Here is a 21,734-nt window from a genome sequence, read left to right as displayed (position 1 = left end):
AATCCGTTCGGTTCTCATATTGTGTCAGTGTCAGCGGTCTTCCTGCCTCACATCGGATTTTATATTACACTTCATGACAAGCTGGTGTTCCTCTTTCCAGTTCATCACAGCAAAGACGACACATTTCGTATTAATCCACTGTCAGCGAGGAAGAGGAAGTCGGGCATCGACGTGCGTGTATGTTTTTTTTGTTTTTGTCCGTGCGTTTTGCCAGTTTCCAATTTGACCTCCATGCTGAGGAAGAGGCCTCCGGCGCCTGGCTCTGATTGAGTTGGCCCTGAAGATCACACACTTTTTTAGGCTGCGTGTTCCCGCGAGTGTGTCTGTGATCTATTCCCATCTTAATTGAGTCCCTAAGATCTCAACCCCCCCCGCTTCCCTTCCCTCTCATGTTCGTCACTGCTCCTCCGTCTTCTGTTGACACCTGATTCCTGCCCGCTGAAGATTCATAGCTGTGTGTCTGTGTGATTACATCTGGAGCTGCAGTTTTTTTTTTGTTTATGTCAGACGCTTGTGAATTCCTCGCTTTATATATTAACAGTGTTTTATTATCACTTATATCACCGGAAGACGAGCCAAGTAAGGAAGCGAGCCTAAATGAAATGACATGAAACCGTTGGCTCATCCGTCTTCATTTAAGTAAAGATCACACTGTGAATGAATGGAGGACGTCTAAACAGGAGATCCAGCTGTCACCGCTCATGTTTCATTGTAGATAACGTCCACTGTCTTACCCTGATAAATATGACATATATTTTTCTAAACCAGTCGAATGTGAGTATTCACATCTGGCTGATTTGCAGTCATTGTTTTGCATATATGTGATTTAAACGCGATTTCAAAACTCTAAATAAATGTCCAATCAGCGAGCTGGACTGAACTGAACTGGACCAGAACTAAAATGCAGTAATGTGATGTTTTTTCCTTTGTTATGGACCAGAATAACTAAACTACGGGTGCGACTCCACCTTGAGACAGAAGACAGCCCACAAATAGATGTCTAGGTGCTGAACTGGAGTTAAGAGAACGTATTTTAAAGATCATAAAACAGTTTTTCTCCCCCGACTCTAACACAATCTGCTCCTGCCAGACATTTCCTGCCATTTACATGCTACACATGACACAATGATGTCATGTGTGTCGTCCACCCGGCTGAGGTCGCCCGGAGCCGCGACATTTACAGAGATTCAGCGGAAAAACGTGATTTAAAGGTTAGCATCGACCGATCAAAGTTCATTCTCGTGATTTTAATTAAAGAGGTTTAAATACACTGGTCAAAAGCTGTGTGTGTGTGGGTGTGAGTGTGTGTGTGTGTGTGCGTGTGTGTGGCTAAAAGGTAGCTTAATTACCATCCACATCAGCTTCTATCATGAGCGTCATCATCATCACCATCATATCGTTAATGATTTGTCATCGTGTGAGAACATTCAGTGACTCGCCTGTGTGTGTGTGTGTGTGTGTGTGTGTGTGTGTGTGTGTGTGTGTGTGTGTCTAGTCTATCACTCAGTCAGCCGCAGGGATCAATGCAATCAAGTACCTGTGTGATGGACAACACTGCCGGTATTGATCCAAACTCTGCTCGTATGTGTTTGCAGAGGGTGGGTGTTCTTTTGCCGGTGTGTGTGTGTGTGTGTGTGACTGACAGACAGACTCTATCTGCCTCAGTGTGTGTTTGTGAAGCAGAGAAAGAAAAAGACAGGCTTGTCAGTATGTTTGTTTGAGTGCAACATTGATTAACGCAGCGGCAATCAGCAGCTAGAACTAACAAACAGACGGAGTATGTCTGTGTGTGTGTGTTTGTGTGTGTGTGTGTTTTTTGTGTGTGTCCGTCGATCATATGTGGGCAATTAAGCAGCAATCAGTCCATCCAGGTCCTGTTTAGTATTCCTGGAGGATAACGGCTACAGAGCAGAGACGTGGACGGAGCGAGTTTGGATAGAAAAAAGACAAGACGAGACACGAGAGGGAATAAAGATTGAGAAAAGGAAGTGTAGACGGTGGCTCTGAAGTGCAAATCACAGCCGTAAATAATAAAACACAAGAGCAAATAGAATATTTCTCCTGGTTGAAGTTAATGTGACCGTGTTTTCTTATTTGCCGTTGTGATTCACACTTCAGAGCAACTGCAGCTTAAAAGACTAACAATCTTTTTAATCTGTATCTTTTTAGTAATATGATTGAATTTTTGATCAATTGTTGTATAAAGCTACAAACACAGACTTTCATTAGACCCTCTTCGCCTTCTAAATGCCAACTTCTTTTTCAAACTCCACCTCTTCGGTTTGTATGTGCAATCTTCTTTTTGTTAACAATTTGAAAAGCAAACTGCCAATTTTACAAGTACAAGTACAAGGCTGAAAAACTGCTTCAAGTGATGTCACTTGGGTAGGTATCGGTTCATCGTGAAGATGTTGTTGGAACAAATCGTAAAAAATAAAGATCGAAAAGTCGAGTGATTGCCCCGTTGAGTCGGAACAACTGATCGAAAAATTGGTGACAATATTTGTAGACGACTTACCTTTCTACATTTCGTATTAAGGTAAATGTTTCGTTTGATGATACAAAACTTCTGATCACTCAAGTAGAAGATGGTCTTCCTACTTTAGTCCTAATAATACTGAGATATTTCGAAGTTTCTTGACTGGAAATAACGCTCCGCATTGCCAACGGAAAGAAAGAGTTGGTGTGTTTTCCTGCCAGTCACGTTCCGCTCCCTGGTGAGATCACCTCTATTCTGGCTCTGTGTAGTAAAACGAGGCATCACTGTATAAATAACTGCTCATTTAAACATCTTTAATCCACCATCCTCATCCATGAGGCTCTTTCAAAGCAAGACACAAGAATGAAAATGGAAACAGGGTGACGGTCTTAAAACAGCTCACCGCGTCATGCTGCTTTTCTTTCCTCCACCATCGAGCCCTTCTTCAACCTTTACACCCTCTCCGCACATCTTTTGTGAAATTATTTGTATGTCCTTTGCTTGACCTCAGATTAATTATGCTGACTGCTGAGTTCTCGACCTCTTATTGATCCCCACTTTACTCTTTTGACCTAATTCAACCTCTCATCCTTAAGTATTATCCCTCCACTCTCAGCACGGTAACATCAATACATATTGACGGATCAACTCTCATCGTCATGACTTTTTCTGGATCTGTCTTCCTCTGCTGTCACACACATTTCCATCCTCTTTGGCTAATAGGCCGTCATTGTTTGCACTCAAACACAGTTAATATAAATGTGAGACAAAATGACCACACGTGACAGCGGCTGATAAATGAGAAGGCTTCACATTAACGTCACTGTCAGACGCACACAGGCTGATATAAAAAAAATTAAGCACCAACCGAGCCTAAACCTCAATCTTTCTAATTTCTTCACAGCAACATATTCATATTTGGCCCGACTCTGCAGTCAGCAGTCTGGACTGACATGTGCTCTGTCATCCTCCGCCGTCATGTTCTCACACCTCACTCCTGTGCAGTCTCAAGTAAGTCAGACAAATGTTGCATCACATTAACTACAGATGTGATTAAGGCTGAAAATAAATGACTCGCCATCGAGCCAGATTCTCATACAGATAGATCGACTTTTTGAAAGTTAGTGGAAGATTCAAGAATCATTTTGCACCAGGGGTGTATAATTAGTGACAGGATTGCTATAATTATCCATCCATCTTTTGCTTCTTTGGGATTGGGTTGTGATGGGAGCAGGCTGACAGGGTATGAAACATAATCCCTCCAGCGAGCGAGGTCTGGACCTACCCGGGGGTCTCCTCCTTGTTGAACGTGCCCAAAATCCCCTCAAGGGAGGCCTCCTCAGCTGGCGCCGTTCAACATAAAGGAGCAGCGGATCTCCTGCGACCTGCCTCCAGATGTTCGAGCTCCTCATCCTATCTCGGAGGAAAAGCCCAGACAGCCTACAGAGGAAACTCATTTCGGCGGTGTGTATCCACAATCCATTTTATTGTCATTTGTGAATGGGACCCTGAGAGGCTTTAACTGCTTTGCTTAGGGCGGCACCTCACCTCGACCCAGAGGCAGTAATCCATCATCTTCTGGCAGAAAACCACAACCTCAGACTACTCTCAATGCATGCTAAAGGTCAGGGTCTGATGAAGAGAACAGAATCAGGTCATCTGCGATAAGGAGAGTAACAATTCTTGGCTCCCCAAACTAGATGCTCTCCTCACCACAGGTGCACCTTGAGATCCTGTCCATAATTATCACAAAAACGATCAGAGACTTGGCAAACTTGGCAGAGTCTGATACACACTGGACACATGTTTGACTTTGTGCCAAGAATGCACAATGCCCAGACGGCAAGTAAAAATGACCTTGGTGCCCCATGCTCCTGCAGTACCCCCCAATGAACTCCCTGTACGTGGATTAGTGAACTCCCATCACCACCCCAACAAACCAACAAGGCTGAAGAGCTGATCCACAATTCAAAGACCAGGAGGGTATTGGCATTAATCCTCCTTAAACTGAGGTGCAGCAATCGGTCTTTTCCATTATCCTGGAAGAAACTTTGCTGGGGAGCGTGAGCAGCGTGATACTCCGATCATTTCAGCACAATCTTCAGTCCACATTTTTCTAAAAGGGAAGAGAGTCAGCCGAGACAGTTTAACACTCTCAAGATCCTTTTCAGCATTTCATGGAAAATCTAATCCACACTTTATCACTTAGAGCTTGTTGCAGTGGTAGAATGTCTTCTTCTCTTTCAACATCCCAGTAAATCAATCAGAATGCTGCGGGTAAGAAAAAAAAAAACCCTGGATACCATCATGAAACTGCTCTGAGTTCTTAGAAGTAAGAATTATGGGCATAGACAAGGATTACTACGCTGTAAACTGTAAAAGCCAGCTCTCACTTACTATCTGCTGTGTGATCAGCTCTGTGCTGGTGACATTTTCAGGTACGCAGTGAGAAACGGACTTCTCCTTTGCGGTGTACATGCAGAGAGCTGGCTGGAAATGTTAGAGGAAGACAGCCTTTCTTTAATTCAATGTTTTTACTCAACATTGGAAAAGAGATTCAATACACATCCCACCACATAACAACCCAACTTCCGATTAAACCAATGTGGGCGTTCATGCAGGATCCTGGCAGGGATACTGTAAGCAAGAACAGCAGTTGATCGCTGGTATGATATTGCAATCATCAAGTTGGCATCCTCCGGCTCTGGAAACACTTGCAGTATCCCAGTGTGCAATGTCTGAGAGAAGCAATAATTATTTCAATAATAGCACAGAAAAGTGTTTTGAAGTAATGACAGGGCCCGTGTCACACAGTGTGATGGCAACAGCTGTTGGGTGGGCGGGTGGGGGCCCAGGATCAGGGGCAGGAACTGGCAGCGAAGACTGTTTAAGTATTGGGTGTGATTTATGGGCATGTAACCCTTTTTCATGACTCAAGTAAGAAGGTGTAAAGAACAAAATCAATACAAGCTTTTATTCTGTTTTTATACTGAACAGATGATTAGCCTGTCAGCTCATCAGATGTCCCAGACTGATAGATAGACTCAGAATGCTACTTGTACTTATGATTGACATTGAATGTAGCCGTTTTGTAGCGTTTCTTTGGCAAAACAAAAAGAAATATTTCAGTAGAATTTGGAAGTTATCATTGCAATTGTTCAGGTTTCATGGTCAACTGAATACTTAATATCTTTCTGTGCTTCTGCCTGAAACTTGTTTCTAACATAGAGCAAACCCAGGGACAGTAAAGAGATTTTAAAAACTTTTTTGCACCTTTCTTTGACTTTACAGCTAGAAATGAAAAATTTAAAGAGAGGCAGTTCAACAAAAAAGGCACTTTTCAGTGGATATAGGGCTTTCTTCAGGTGAAGAAGTTACTATTGAATTATTTTAACCACATTCGCGACATGACTGTTGAAACTGGTTAAATTGCCATAGAAGACGATAATTCGTGAAGATCTTGGTGATCCCTTGACTTTTTATCCGGCACATTCACCAGGTCAAGGTTTTTTAACCTATTGTGTTAAACATTGAGAGTCTCCAGAGGATGAATCCTAGTAACTTTGTTAATCCGCTGATAGTACAACAATTAGATGATTGCTATGAAATTGACATTCTTGCCTTCTTCAATATAACTACTATGAACAGATATCTACATATCTGATATTATCTGACGATATAGACGATTAAATTGTGAGAAATTAACATTTTCTTCTATCGTTTCCTTATCTTACATCTTACTCAGTCGAAACAGATGTTCTCTGTGGGTTGTCAAAACTCACCATAGAGGATGTTGATGAGGGAGATCGGCATGACCAGGATGCCCACGAGCATGTCCGCCACGGCCAGTGACCTCAGGAAGAAGTTGGTGGCGTTTTGGAGCTTCTTCTCCAGCGACACCGCCAAGATCACAAGGATGTTGCCACCGATCGTCAGCGCGATGATGACCAGTATGAGCAGCGCCGGCCAGTTTTTCTCCTTCATCACCGCCCTGGTGACGGACTCCTGGGTGAAATTGTCCAGTCCTGCGCTCATGGCTGCCGCACCTCCACCGCTGCCTCCTATCCCTATGCCCCATGACAGGGATTGGTTGAGGTCCAGGGGGTTGTTGCTTGGCCAAGCCATCCGACTTCCAACCTCTAGAGAAGAGGTGGTGGTGCTGAACCCGCCAAGAAGAGCTCTTGCTGGGCCTCCCATCCGAAAAAGAGACCCTCACCCTATCGATGGTTGACGGAGGGAGTTTTAATTCACCTTCTTCAGAGGGAAGAAGAAGGTGACAAGAGAGATGAGCTCAGCATTGAGACAGACTTATCTGAAGAGTTTTGAAGTGTGTTGATCGAAGGAAACAGGATCTGGGGAAGGGAAAAACGGAGGACAAAACTCTGGGGATTGGGAGTGAGAGGGAAGAGGGGATTGGGGGGAACTAGCTACAAGTGCTCTTGATAATATTCCAATAAAGTCTTGCTAGCTGCAAACAGCATCCAACTGTTCCCTAAAGTCCGAGTCTCCCATTTCTTGCCAATAAGTCATTGGTGAGGAGTTCTAAAGGTGTGCAATGAGCCAAAACTTCCGTTATGCTTTGTGGTGTTCAGTCACATCCACCTCTCGATCGAAGATGGAGTTTAAGAGTTTTCGCTTGAGAGTTTAAAACTGGCTTGCTGAAATCCATTGCTGCTTCCTGCTCCCGTTGCCAGATCTTCACCAGCTCGTTTGACGATCGATCGGTTGTAGTATGACGACCATCTGCTGTTCGCGGGATGTGTCAAAGGTGTTGCGAGCGGCTTTTTCGTCTTTCAGGTCAGAGCTGATGAACAGGTTGATCTGTGGAAGAAGCCAAACGAAAGAAGAGCGATCAGATCGTTTCTTTTGAACTTCCTGTTTGCAGAGTTTGTCCTCACCTTGTCACCTGCCATCAATTTAACAAATCAGCCCCTTCTTTCTTGCATCTACCTCGCGGTATTAACACCTTAACGCCATCAATACATACATTGATCTCTCCAGCCTTCCATTTACCCTCCATCACCCCTTCAAATCAGCCCTTTCCTGTAAGACTTTCCATTAGTTAAATCTTCCCCTCCCTTTCTTTCTCATCTCTCTTTGTTTATGTCTTCTTCTCTTGCCAGGCTAATTCACGGTATTGTCTTTACTCCTAATAAAAGTGTAGCAGAGAGACGGACTGCCAGTGTCACACACACTACGGTCGTTTAAAATAAACTAAAAGGAGATAAAGTGAAACGGAAGCTTTGATGTTTGCAACCTCACATCGCAGTGTGTGTGCAAAAAGTACAGGCTGTCCTCTCTGTTTACCCTCACCACTCAGACGGCTTAGTGATTTAGCACCTCATAAATGTCTTCAAGGATATGTGGAGGAGTCAGAGTGCACTGAATGTGTGTGAGAGTGTGTGTGTGGATGTCTTCGCATATAAAAAACAGCAAGACAAAGTGTGAAAGGCGGTGAAAAGCCATGTTTTTGAGAATGTGTGGGCAGATGTTTAAGAATGAAATGTGAATGAGTGTGTGTGTCCATATGTGTGTTCATGTATGTGTGTGTGTGGAGATGAAAAGCCAACACATCTCCAGACGGACTCGGGCCTCCAGCTGAGATAGTTCAGTAGGCGGTGAGTTTGCGCTAACATCTAGCAGTAGCACATTGAATCTGTGTGTGCATATCTGTATCAGCGCTACGAGCACAATAAACATTTTTTGTTTTTTTTTAAAATCCCTGCTTTGCATTTTTTTCTTCTCCAGCCTGTGTGGGCATGCTAACATTTGTGTCGTTTAATATGAATCATTGACATCTGGATGCGTGAGTGCATTCATCCGCGCTGTTCTGTTTGTACAAACCACTGTGCATGCATAAATGAATTGTCTAGGTGTGATTGTGTGCAAACATAATACTTAATTCAGATTATTCATGCGTGTGTGGGCAGATATATTATGTTATCTGCTACAGAGCCTCATATTTAAATGACAGCTTAATAACAGAACAGCAGCCCATACGTTATGAAGTGGTGGAACGAGCAACCAGATGATTTATTTAAGGGTTTCATATTGTAGAAAGTGAGATTGCCAAGTCACTTTTGATTATAAGCAACATGTATTTATGCTGCTACATAAATACTGTAAAGGCATAAAAACGCCTCTTGTAATTTTTAATCATTTATAGTGTGGCTTCACCGATAACTACGGTTTCTAAGCACCCACTTTTCTCCACACGGTCGAGTCTATATCTTTACTGATTAACAGAGGCTGCAAACCCAGACTTCCTATCAGGATTTATTGATTATTTGTCTCGCCTGGGCTTGAAAAACAACTTTTTCGCGCTACGCAAAAGTCAATAAAACGGAAGAGCAGCGTGGGTAAAAACTAGAGCCTTTAATGAGATTGCTGTTAACATGATTCTGAATAATTGCAAACAACATTATAATGAGGTCTGGGGTTGAACATCAGCCATCCTGTGACTTTAAAAATGAGAAAACAATAATGAGGAATTATATGTCGGCGCTTGTTTATCACCTTTGCGCCGCTCAGTGCGGCAACAGACAGGCTGCTTCCTCTCAGAGCATCAACACAGTTCACAGGAAACTAAACAGCACTGCAGGCGAGCCATTTAACCCGGCTGATAAAGCAGCGATGCATCATAGAGACGTAGAGAGGGAGAGGAGGCGAGGATGGGGAGGAAGGTTAGAGGAGGAGAGGTAATGGCGATAATGATCTTTTTCCATTCAATTGTATGGTTTTAGCCTCAAATCTGGCACGAACGCATTCATGTCATCAACATCTGTACACATGACCCTTGGTGTGTGCGTCAAGGCTAACCAGTCACGTCATCCGTAGGTTATAATTGCTGTTGTGACTGCAGAACATTCGCCACCTTAGTCTCATTGGGAGCCGCGAAAGGATCACGCCGCCCTCGCCTTCACTTCTCGCCACGGGGGGACAAATTGCTGCCACGCTCGTTGTTTGCTTAAGCCATTTCTGCTCGCTGAGATAAAACAGCGGAGGGTGGCGTGGAAATGGGATGGAGGGATTTTCTTCTAAAGGCAAATGGCGCAAAACTGCTTCTTTGTGTGATTTGAAGCTTAACATGTAAAGGTTTACATGTCAGATACACAAACACCAACCAACAGCTGTACATGCTGGTAATGAATTCAATGCCAACAACAGCACTCCATATACAGTATTCAGAAAGGAGATGAAGTCTTTCTCAGTTCCACTACTCTAACATGTGCTTCTTTTGCTTTGTAGGACACAATTAACAACAGATTAAAGGTATCTATATTTGTTAAATAAGATGTGTAATACACTGATGGAGTAAAGCCACTCTCTTATTTAGGGCTTCTGTCGTGTTTAAAGTTTTGTTAAATCTTACTAAGACTTGCCACTCATTTTCAATACTGTTAATTTCATTGTAACAGCATGTCGCATTAGGATAAAGAGTGCAAATATAAAATATAGCAAACTAGAATTACCGCCTTGTGGTGTTTTGCCTCCATGCACCAGCCAAGTTGCTGTTTCTGAGTTATTGCATTACATAAAGTCCAGAAAATTTTTTGGCAGATTATCATGATGCCACAGTGAAGTTGACCTTTGACCCTCAAAATCTAATGAGTTCAAACAAAATATCATACATCAAGGAGGGGAACGCTGGCGGGGAGGCAGCTAGCTGATTAGCATGCTAATTCAGATAGCATCGCAAATCTCAACACATCACATAGACTTCTTTAGAACAACGTTAAAACTTCTTCACTATCTGTTGATGATAATGTTTGAAATGTTAACATATTGCACCTTTAAGTTTTTAACGTTGTGCACTTCTACACTGTTAGCCTAGCTAGCTAGCAGGCTACAAAAAATCCTTGCTCTCTCCGTCTCCGTCCATCGAGACGAACCTCACCTTGCAGGAAGTGGGTTGAATTTTGGGTTTCAGAACAACAAGATAACGAAATTCTGTGTTTTTTTCATGTTGTTGTTTGCTTAGGTAGCATTAATGCTAATCGCCAAAACAATCCGCTGTTAAAGCTGCTTGAAAGGTAAAATGAATCTCTTCAGGCGCCAGAAAGAAGACTGTGTGCTGAGTCACTGTCATGCTAGAGCACAATACTTGAGAATTATGTGTTCAGCCACAAACTTTCAGGCCAACAATGTTCTGAGAAAGACTCCAACCTTAAACAAAGATTCACAGAAAGTACCTAAAAGCTTCTTTAGTCAGAAATATTGAACACTTCGAACATCTTTAGGTGTCGCAAACAAAACGTTTGTGCTTTATAAAAGAAAGGAAAGAAAAAATGATAGGAACGCAAGGCAGCAAAGGAGAATAATGTAGCTGCAGCAGTAGAGCGACACGGAGAGGAAACAGAGGCAGAGTGCAAACAGAGACACATGCCAGTATCAGCAAATCTGCTCACTTACTTCTCCTCGCCTCCCGATCGATGTGCCTGACCTTTGTCGCCGTTTTCCATTACCACCGGCAGTGACCCTTTCTGACGCTACCTCTCTCTTTCTCTCCCGCTGTATCAATCCCTCTGTCATCTGTCACTCCACACCTCCGGATCGAGGGATCAGCATCCTCCATCTGCCTATGGAGAAAGAGGGAGGGAGAGGATAAAAAAAAATAGAAGAGACGTTGACTTTTTGATGCTCTTTTGTTAAACATTTCAGATCAAAAGAACGGAGGTCAAAAGTGACTGAAAACCTCCTGGAACCACAGCGGCTCCTACACACACCCACACAGCAGGAAACAACAACAGCAACACAACTGAATGTGCCGTCAATCTGCCATATCTTTCATCCAACACAAGCACAATGACACTGGATAAAACCAACTCAGATCTTATGGTTATAGTTGATTCTTTAATGCTCCCTGTTTGGAGCAACTAAATGGTAACCACGGGTGTTCAAATCAACCGTGGCTGTAACGTTGAGGACTGTACCTCTGAAGATGCTCGAAGTTTCACTAGCAACTAGTTTGAAATCGTTAATTCTGATTGTACCAACTGATCATTGTCTCGCTTTCCCCTTTAATCATGACCTAATTATCTGGTTCTCTTAAGTGAATGTCTTTTAAATGATCAATGTTTATTAAGTGGTAGATGTAAAATAAAGCATAAACATTTCCTGCATATCTAGTATATAAAGCTTAGGTTTAATCATTTAGAGAAAGTATGTAGCCTGTTCTCAGTCTTTAAAGATACAGACGATAACATACCATGATTGTTGACATCATTCTTTAAATTGAATGATAAAGAAACTTGAGGTTTTCATGTCAGAACAGAACAAGCATCAGTTTCTAGTTTTACTTTCAGTGGTTTCATTTCAGGCTCCTACTGCATGTTTCCTTTTATCCAAACGTTATGAAAGCACACTGTCACAAGGGGATTTCTGAGCAATGTGTTTGCAAGATGTCCAAAAATCGCTTAAAGCCCAGAGGAGGTGAGCCTGCACTACAGAATGTGACACCATCTTGTATTAAAACAACAGTTTGTGCCCCGGGTGGAAAGCGATGCCCCCCTGATGTGCAGGTTCAGAGTATGGGATTGTGTTGTCCTGTCACAGGGGACATTTTCATCAGCGCAGCCACTAAGCCACGAGGCCACCTAATGGACTGCACAGATGGAGCTCCATTACAGGGGCATGAGGGATGGACTGGGTGGAGTGTGTGTGTGTGGGAGGGGTGGATGGATGGACGTTGTTATAGAAAGATGTTAGAAAAAGGTACAAAGGAGAAGAAAAAGATTAAAGATTAACAAGATTAACAAGACCTTCAAAAAACACAAAAAGAAATCATTTTTCATTATCTTTTTACTACAAATGTTCTAAAGAAGGCTCTATGTCGGGATGTGAGCCAAATAAACAAGTGAAATGTGAGTATTTCTAGCTCAAAGTTTCAATATGGTTCCAGTATGGAGATAAAAGTATCATCAACACAACAATAGGTATCATCGACGTTACATCAGGTATCATTGACGTAACATCAAGTATCATCAACGTAACATCAGGTATCATCGACACAACATCAGGTATCATCGACGCAACATCAGGTATCATCGACATAACATCAGGTATCATCGACGTAACATCAGGTATCATCAACGTAACATTAAGTATCATCGACTCAACATCACGTATCATTGACTCAACATCAGGTATCATCGACACATCAAGTATCATCGACACAACATCAGGTATCATCGACTCAACATCAGGTATCATCGGCGCAACATCAGGTATCATTGACTCAACATCAGGTATCATCGACGCAACATCAGGTATCATCGACGCAACATCATTAGTAGTGCTGATAAAGAACATTGTAGTAGAAAAAATATAATTTGAAAAATCACAAACTAGCTGTTTCCTTCTTGGCTTTCATTAGTATACAGACAGTGTGCAGGAATTTAGAGGCTTGTGATCCTCACATTACTGCAAGTAAAGTTGATTGCATGCATTAATTGGGCAGTTTGTGTATTTACAAGAGCGTCCAAAGGTGTCCAGTTGTTGCCGGATTATTTACAACCTCAGACTAATTTTTCAGCCTTAACGCAGACATCCCTCAGGTTATTTAGTCTCTGCAACTCATTTATTATCAAATATGTATTTGGAAAAACGTGTGGAACAAAACTTCCAGCAGAATCGTGATGTTCAGATGAGAGTATCAGAGAAGCGGGCAGGGGAGGGAAACAAACACAGAGTTAATGAGATATGGAATTGTGAGAATCAAAACTGTAGTGTCATAACTTTTCATTAGAGCAGCGAGGGAAAGTCAACATCAGACTTATTGTCTTATAGTATGAGAGAGGGAGAGAGTAGTTTTTTTGATTTGTGAAACTTTTCTTTCAATAAACAGGCAAACAAATGTGTTTACTGAACCAAACTGGAGGAGGGAGAGAGGCTTAAAGAGAGATTGGGAAGGACGGTTGAAAAGACAGAGGTACAGGGCATGGAGAAACACAAGAGAGAAAGAGTGGAATGAACAAAATTAATTTATTTTCATACACATTTTAATGCACATTTTCGCACAAATTGCACCAATTGCACTCAGTGGTAGCTTGTAGCTTTACACACAATATATAGATCCAACATATTTTACACAACAGGATGCATTTAAAAAGGACAAACAACAAAAATCATTGATTGACAGTAGCATTTAAATGCAATAACATGTTGGAGTTGTTAAACCAGGCACGTTCTCACTCAAAAACTTACTTATGCACCAGTGCAGAGAGAGAGAGAGAGAGAGAGAGAGAGAGAAGGTTGAATGTGTTTAAAGAGTCAAAGCTGCAACATTTATTCTCTGCGGGATGATGTAAAGGCCATTAACACAAAGCAGCTCTGCTAATGCGATACCACATAATCCCTCCATCTGTATGTGTGTGTGTATTTGAGTGTGTGTGTCAGAGGCAGAGAACGATGGTGGGGGGGAGGGGAGAGCGAGTGTAAGTGTAACTCAAAGATATTGTGTGTGAGTGTCAGCCGCCGTAAAGGATTGCGAGAAGGAGGGAAGATAAAGAACGATGTGCGTGTGCAGCGCGACGGAAGACGACGCGCTATGATGCAGCGTGTAGAATCGGCCGGAAAACTGATAACAGATTGACGGCGCGTCCGCTCTCAGACACAATGGAGAAACAGAACAGAGCGTTTCTTAAATCAGCCGAAAGACTCGAGTTATACACAGTACACGAGTACTAAAAACCAAAGAGGAGGAGGAAAAATACGAGCCTTCAGGCGCCACAGAGAGAGACAGACGGAGAAAAGGGAATGTCAGAGAGAGTGTCAGACGCAAAGATTCAAAGGATACAAGTGATGACAAAGCGAGAGAGATGAATGGATGTGAGGGAATGACTGCACCAGGAGTGTAGAAGAAGAATAGTATGCATCACAGGGGCATGGTGTTAATACTGTTAGATTTCAAGTGAACAAGACGAGAGGAAGGAAGTGTAGATGGCGAGAGTCGAGAAGGAAAGTTTAAGGACACAGGAAGGAGGGAGGAAGGTAGAGGGATCAGAGGGGAAGACAGGAGGATAGTAACATAGAGGAAAGGAAGGGGGGAGAAGAAAGACACAAATGAAGGACGGAAGCAGTAAAGGAGAGAGAGAGCGAGGAAGCAGCAGCAAGGAAAGGAGGAATCTAACAAGGAAGGAGAGACAGATGAAACAGGGAAGTGAAGCATTCAAGGAGTGGAGGAGGGGAAGATAGAAGGTTATCTTAAGTTGGAAAAAGCAGACCGAAAAGGAAAGAAGATAAAAAGGGGGAAAAGTAAAGTACTGATAGGACAGGAAGGGTCAAACTGTAAAAGAAAAATGCTTATTGACATTAGCATGTGGTCGAATAGCATTGGTGAATCAATACACAACCTTCCTCTTGCTCTGTAAGAACATCATATAGTCTTTATTCTACTGGTGTCAGCTTATTAGCTACAGGCTAATGGCTCGCGATTTAATATTGACCCAGAACCATAAGTGAGACTGCAGAACTTTTGGCTCATTGATTCAGTGTCTCTGATTAAAATACTGCTTGGATGGATAGTTCACTTCTCTTCTTGTACTTTTATGGGCGCCACACTGCTACTGCCTAAACCTGACCAAGTAGTTTAAGTGCCTTACTTGACTGTGGAGCCCCTGACTTCCAAAACGAACACTAGATGGGTCAGGTAGCGTCAGAGTTTGCCTTTCCTTTATTGTGTTATGCCACATTATGTGACACAGAAAACACTGCTCCTGAAACGTAGTCGAGCCTTTACTTCAGTAACTTATGTGCAAAATTAAGCAACAGGCATAGTGTAAATACATTTTTATATATTTAACATAACATATATATATATATGCCTGTACCACAGTGATGGTTGCCAGCTGTAGCAGTGTTATATTAGATCAAACTACCTTGCTCGGCATGATCCACCCTAATCTACACCTCACCAAAGATTAAACAGAGGTGAGATGTCTTACTCTGTCGCAAAAACAGAGCATTCAAGACACAATGTGTACAGGGATGCTGCAAGTTATGCACAATATGAGAAAAATAATGTGCTTTTTGAATATTAAAGTATGTAAATCTATTCAACTAGGACTCCCAAATAAAAAAAATAAAAATAAACCTGAAAATAAGCACAATATAACTTCTTTAATATACTGCTGACAGGGACCAATCTGCCTACTACTACTGCACTACTAACTTGTGTACAAACAGCCTAGATTTACATTTAGATTACAAAAAGAAGAGGATCTAAATGAACGGAAATAGACCTAAAATAGAGAAATGAGAGTGGTAACACGACCACTATAGTGAGAAACAGGCTGCAAATTGCTTCACTTAATTTGACAAAGACATATTGATGTTTAATTAGTTCATATAGCTGCAGTCCCACTGTGCAATTTGTATTCTTATCCCCACGGGGAGCAAATGAAGGATGGGGGGAGGAGGGAGGTGAAGGAGGAGGTGAACCGAGTAGAAATGGGGAAAACGTCACTCACAGCCGATACGTGAGTTAATGAAAATGGAGCATGTTCACTGCTATCAGCGGCACGCATGCAAAAAAGAGAAACAATACACCTCTGCAAACATGATTGTACAACACACACACACACTTCAGCTGGAGAAACTCATTATGTTGCCTAAAAGGCCTCTTGGCTATTAATCAGAAACCGACCCCACAGACGTTTATCAGCCGGTATCACTCGACTGAGAGAGAAAGAAGACTCACCTACAGTAACTAGCGAATGAAACTCAAAGGCAGGAGGTATTAAGTGAACGTGAAATAGGAATCTTATAAGCAGCCTCCTGACGAAGGAGACTAATTGAGCTTCAGATAGAAAGAGACACAAAACAGATTACAGCTGAACTTTAGAAATGTCAAGAAAGAAAATGCAAATCAGACACTTTCAGAACTCTATAAGGAAAAAGTTAAGTTTCACAGATCTGTTGTCATAGCTTAAATTTTCACTGCTTCAAGGTCAGCTAATGGATTGTTTTGAGAGAAATACGTATGCAGCAGAAAGTTCACCACTTTTGGAGATCGCGCAGGACAAGCACAAATTCTGAAGGTGTTTTTTTTTAAGCTGTTACACAATTAGTCTGATCCCTTCGCGAACCTCCAAGCCGTCGTCATAATTTATTTAGTTGCATTTCCGTCTGCGTTTATCATATAATTCATTCATTGACCAAAACAAGTTCTGCTTCAAGTGAATGTAAATGATGTTTGGGCAGTGTTTGAGGAAATTGCTTTTTTTTTTTCTAATTTGAAATGTCACGATTAACAACAAAAATACTTTACATAACAAGAAGTTATTGGATTTGTTATTGGCCGAAACACTTTGAAAAACTGACGGAAAGAAGGAGGTAAATAACGAGAAGAGGTACTGCTACTGCCACTGAACTCTCACCAGCATCCTTATCGCCAATATTTTCGTAATAAACAGATTATTTTATAATCTCAGAATCTCAATCTAATGGGATTGTGATGAGTCTAAAGAGTCCCACCTCTAACCTGAAATTCAGATTAGACACCCGGTGTGCAGCATATCTTCACAAACCTGCTTTGACATTCAGTTTACTTCCTCAATCTCTCTGTAAAACATAATTAGAGGCACAAATACTATTAACTCACTACTTACCTGAGGTTTACAAAGAACACATTGAGGCTCCTTACATTAGGTCCGTCTTTGTTTTTCCAATCTATTTCACAAAATGTACCGCAGCAAAAACTGTGGTGTTTTTATGCAGTGTTGGTGTTAAACAAAGAAAGAGGTTGTGGATAATGGAAGGAAAGGTGCCGGTAATTTCATTGATTTTCTTGTTGTTCTCATTGCAATACTGAATCAGCAGCACTGCTGGGGCTACAAAAGCCTGCTGATGGCCCAAAATGACATCCAATGTGTTCAGAACAGTTTGTTCCCTATTTTAAATGATTTCTCTGCTCTTGGCGGCTTTGAGTTAATGCATATTCTCTTCTTTTACAAATGTCTACTCAGGCCCCCACAGTCAGTTATTTTTGCCTCATGCACACAAATTGCCCAACCCTCAGTTTTACAAGAAAAACCAAAAGGTACATTTGCAGCAGTCAAACATTTAATTACATCACATAATGACAGGTTATTTTGGAACTCGGGCCTTAAAAAGATATTCTGCCTTCTCTCCCGTGCTTGGCAAACACAATCTGACAAAGGTTCCCTTTCCTGAAACACAATTCAAGTTTTTTAATCAGCCAGCCAAACGAAATCAGCACAAATGGAGGACATTTTAAAAAAGGTACTTCCCCTATATCCTGATAGACAGCATTTTACATTCATGTCTGTTGGGGTGCCCTTCCAGTGCAGATAACCTGACTAAGTGCCCTCTAGGGCAGAGAAAACATGATGAGGTGTCCTCTAGGGTGCCCTTCCAGTGGAGATAACCTGATAAAGTGCCCTCTAGTGCAGAGGTGCCCTCTAGGGGGCCTTTTCACCTATATGTTCAAGTATGTATTAATGTAGTCATACATGATATTTTAGGTCTGTAAGTGTATGCATGCTGTCTCTCATGTTGACTGTCACTGTCTCAGTCTGTCCCTGTATCCTCTCTGTCTCTTTCCATCTTTGCCAATAAAACATCAGCTGAAACCGACTTTTATTTTGGCTCTGATTAAAAGTTATGACACTCCAGCGTTGAAGGGAGTGGGAAGAGGCTTTTCGGAACAACTCCTCGGTGTATTTTGAGTGTGTGCACAAAAGACTTTCTGTTCCGTGTCATCTCATTTGTAAGTGTGTGTGTGTGTGTGTGTGTTTCCAAACCCCACTCGCTTGCTGCTGTCAAAAAATTCCATTAAAGCACAGTTGATGTGTCAACAGCAACACCATAAGTACGACAACAATTGGTGCTCTGGGTGTGCCGAGCGGTGAAATACAAGCAATCAGAGAGAAATTTTACCCTCTCAGCAAAGGGTTTAGAAATGGGTTTTCTCCTTGATTTATGTGCCACTCAGCCAATGTTCTTAACTACAGTGTCCTGAAGGAAGCGAGGGCCAGAACTTCTCCTGAGGAGCAAACTGATGTTACTGGTCTACTAAACTTCAGTCGGCTTGTTATACATTTCTGGAACCCCCCCCCCCCCCCCCCCCCCCCCAGACTTGACACCCTCCAATGTCGATATATTTCATGTTTTAAGTTCTATTGAACAAATAAAATGAACTGCTGCTGAGAACATATTCGTAAAGCCCGTGCAGACTCACACCTACACAGGTGTTTTAACTTATTTTCCTTGTTCGATGTCTTCTGATGGCTGTGTGGGTTTTCACAGACCACACTTGACTGACAAGTTACACCTTTATCGTTCTCATTGGCAGGTTGATTTTTGGTGATTTTTGCCCAACTCCAATCAAAATAACAGGAAACACTTGAGTGGGTACATCCTTAAGTTTTCAATCATACGAATTGACTTTTTTTTCATAGCAGGGAATGGAACACCTTGACTAAGTTTAGCTAAAAGAATTAGTGTGTTTCTTGTTCTGTATTGCTATGGTAATAAAAGAAGCGAGCCCTGTGGGAACCACATTGTGACTAACACTGTGGAAAATGAAAAGAGACTGTTAGATGATTTGATTTCACACCAGCAGAAACTTGTGCAAAAAAAAAGGCAGCAAAAGCGGGAAATAAATGTGTGATTGAAGGTAAAATATGCTTGGGACTCGTTTATGTGTGGATGTGTCGGAGGACTCCAGTGAATAGCACCATTATATTACTACAGCGTGAATTGTACTACGAGATTTTAGCAGCGTCTCCGTCAACAACATGTTGACTCCGCTGTAATTGGAATTAAATACATTAGGGAAAACCAACATATTACATGCATATACAAAGATAAGTTTCTAAAACATGTCACTGTTGAATAAGATTCAGTCTGCTTTAGTGATTCACTTCATGCAGCAGGTATACAAGCTGAATGGGGCTCGAGGTGTTGGTGTCAGTGAGAGGTTTTATTGGTGCTGAGATGCTCCAAAGGATTGAGGATGCCGTAACTTTCTGTTGCCGTAACAGCTTTTTGTGGTCGTCAATGACATGCTCGTGATAGTAGGTGACCAGATGGTAGAAAATCCAGGAAATTTGCCATAATCGAACGCCTGCAGAAGACCTACTGTGAAATCAAGTAAAAAATGTTTGTTTACATTCATTTCTGACTAACAAAACCCCTGTATTTTCGAGAAAAACCCTGCGCCACGTATTAGTTCGCATAAGTTATTTCGAAGTGTGTACATCCCATTCCCATTCAATAACAACAATTTCCTTAATGTTCCATTAGAGAACTAATTAAGCTGTTGTACAGTAGCAGAACAAGTTAGCCAACGTGTGGTGTTTGCACAGCAGAAAAGTTAGATCACTTCACCTGTTGATCTTAAAATGGACAACAGAAAAAAAACAAGTTTGCTGATGTAACTTAGTATCTCCGAAATAAAAATCAACCTCCAGCTGTCGACCTCACAATTCAAGATGGCGGCTGGGCTGCAGAATATACTGTTTTATTAGCACTTCTGTCTTTTTTTGGGTGTCATTGAATCAGCCTCCAAACAACACTGTTCAACTTCTATCTGGAGACCCGTTGGTTTGGTGTTTGTAGACACGAAATGCAGCATAAGTTGTTGTTTCCAACCGGTATTGCTAACAATGGCTAATATGACTAGAACTGTGTTTATGGACTTCTTATACTTTTTTTTTTTACTTATACAGGTTGTTGAGAAACCTCTTCCAGTGTCGCACATGCTGTTTCTTGGTTTAGCGAGCATTTCAATTCATCAGGCATCTTTCTAAAATCCACCGTTTGACTACTAATACTCGAAAAAGGGGTTCAGACGCTTCTGGATGATAATCATTTTATAGACGACATATTAACATTTACAAGCGCAGACTGATGGATTACTACAACAAAAGGAAACCTTCATGAACCATTTATTCCAATTCATTACAGGCTTTTGCAGATGGCTCATTAAACTCATTGTAAGAGTGACTTATCAAAAGGCTTTTATGTTATAACTAGGCCAAGTCTGAACTCAAGAACAGCTGGTGCAACCAAATCTGTGAGTGTGAGTCCTTCTTTTATCTATGTCTGATCACCACCTGGTAAAATGTGTGAGCTGTTTGGAAATTGATTCACATTGTCTTTTGACATTGCATAAGGGGGCTTGGATGAGAACGAATACTGATTGTTACCATGTAGAACCAAACCTAAATAATCTAAACATGACATGGTTTTTGTCCGAGTAATGTGATTGGTTAAAGACGTGATCCAGCTGTGCCTATAATTCCTGTAAAGCACCGCTTTCCATCAGGGAATGTAAATACATCTCTCTTCCTACTGGACTGTATAGACCACCAGATGGTGTCCAGTTGTGTCTTAGGTGTGTGTTTGTGTGTGTGTGTGTATGAACTCAAATGTGGGTGTTTATACAACTGGGATTCATCAGAGCAATCTGATTGGTCAAATCCACGTCCCAGATGTGCTGTTAATGCCTGTAATGCACGGCTGGTTGCTTTTTATTGGCTGCTCTGTCAGCTCTTATCAAGGTGCCTCTCTACCACACGAACCAAAGTCTCTTACAGCACAACTGTCTTTGTTAAAATGTGTGGTTAATGAGCAAGACTTTAATTTTAGATCGTTATCATTGTTCCCTTTAAAATAACAACACCTAATCTTATTTGTAGTCTTAGCCTGTGTTTAAAAATGTAATAACCATTGGTGGTGGGAATATTTAGTTTGACCATTTGTATTTTAAACTTCACTTTTTTTCCTTCAAATATCATGTTATAACTTTACATTTAAAACATCCTTATTTTTTACATTTTAAATATAAGATTATAACATTTTTGTGATTAATTTTGACAGATTTAAACATACAACAGAGGCTTATTGGACATAATTCCTCAACAAGTTCTCAAAAATGTCAGTTTTGGTCAACTTTAACTGTCTTTAACTTAAAAATCTTTCACTATTTTACCTCATAACTATGTTTATCTTTTGAATTTTAGGAATTTGACCATACCAAGATGGCAACTGCACTCTATATAGGACCCAATAGGAGTGTATATGTCCTACCTGAAGCCTACAACAGCCAACGAGCAGCTGCATAGAAACTGAACCAACTCTCTCATCCCTCTCATGACTCCTGAGACACTCGCAAGCCAGACACTGGGTGATAGAAATTTTAACTTTAAGTTTAATTATGGCCTGATTATTCTTAGTAGTGTCGTAAAATAATATCCTTTTAATTCTGTCTTGTTTAAAGATACTCTGA

The 21,734-nt window shown here is 41.4% G+C and overlaps 1 protein-coding gene across 2 annotated transcripts in view; it reads right to left on the bottom strand.

Annotated features, from left to right (window-relative positions):
* htr2cl1 (5-hydroxytryptamine (serotonin) receptor 2C, G protein-coupled-like 1) overlaps positions 1-21,734 on the bottom strand; it is a 143,454-nt gene that overhangs the window by 26,265 nt on the left and 95,455 nt on the right. Inside the window, exons 5-6 of one of the 2 annotated variants that reach the window (XM_030431677.1) lie at positions 10,892-11,058; positions 6,262-7,300 (exon numbers count right to left, since the gene is read on the bottom strand). In XM_030431677.1, coding sequence (XP_030287537.1) covers positions 6,262-6,676 — 415 coding nt within the window. In that variant the 5' untranslated portion in view covers positions 6,677-7,300; positions 10,892-11,058. The remainder of the gene's footprint in view (positions 1-6,261; positions 7,301-10,891; positions 11,059-21,734) is intronic. The other variant, XM_030431679.1, reaches the window with a different exon arrangement.

The sequence above is a fragment of the Sparus aurata genome, chromosome 10, assembly GCF_900880675.1.
Source record: "Sparus aurata chromosome 10, fSpaAur1.1, whole genome shotgun sequence".
Lineage (NCBI taxonomy): Eukaryota > Metazoa > Chordata > Actinopteri > Spariformes > Sparidae > Sparus > Sparus aurata.
Note: the sequence above shows the minus strand (reverse complement) of the source record. Positions and strands in the feature narration are given on the sequence as shown.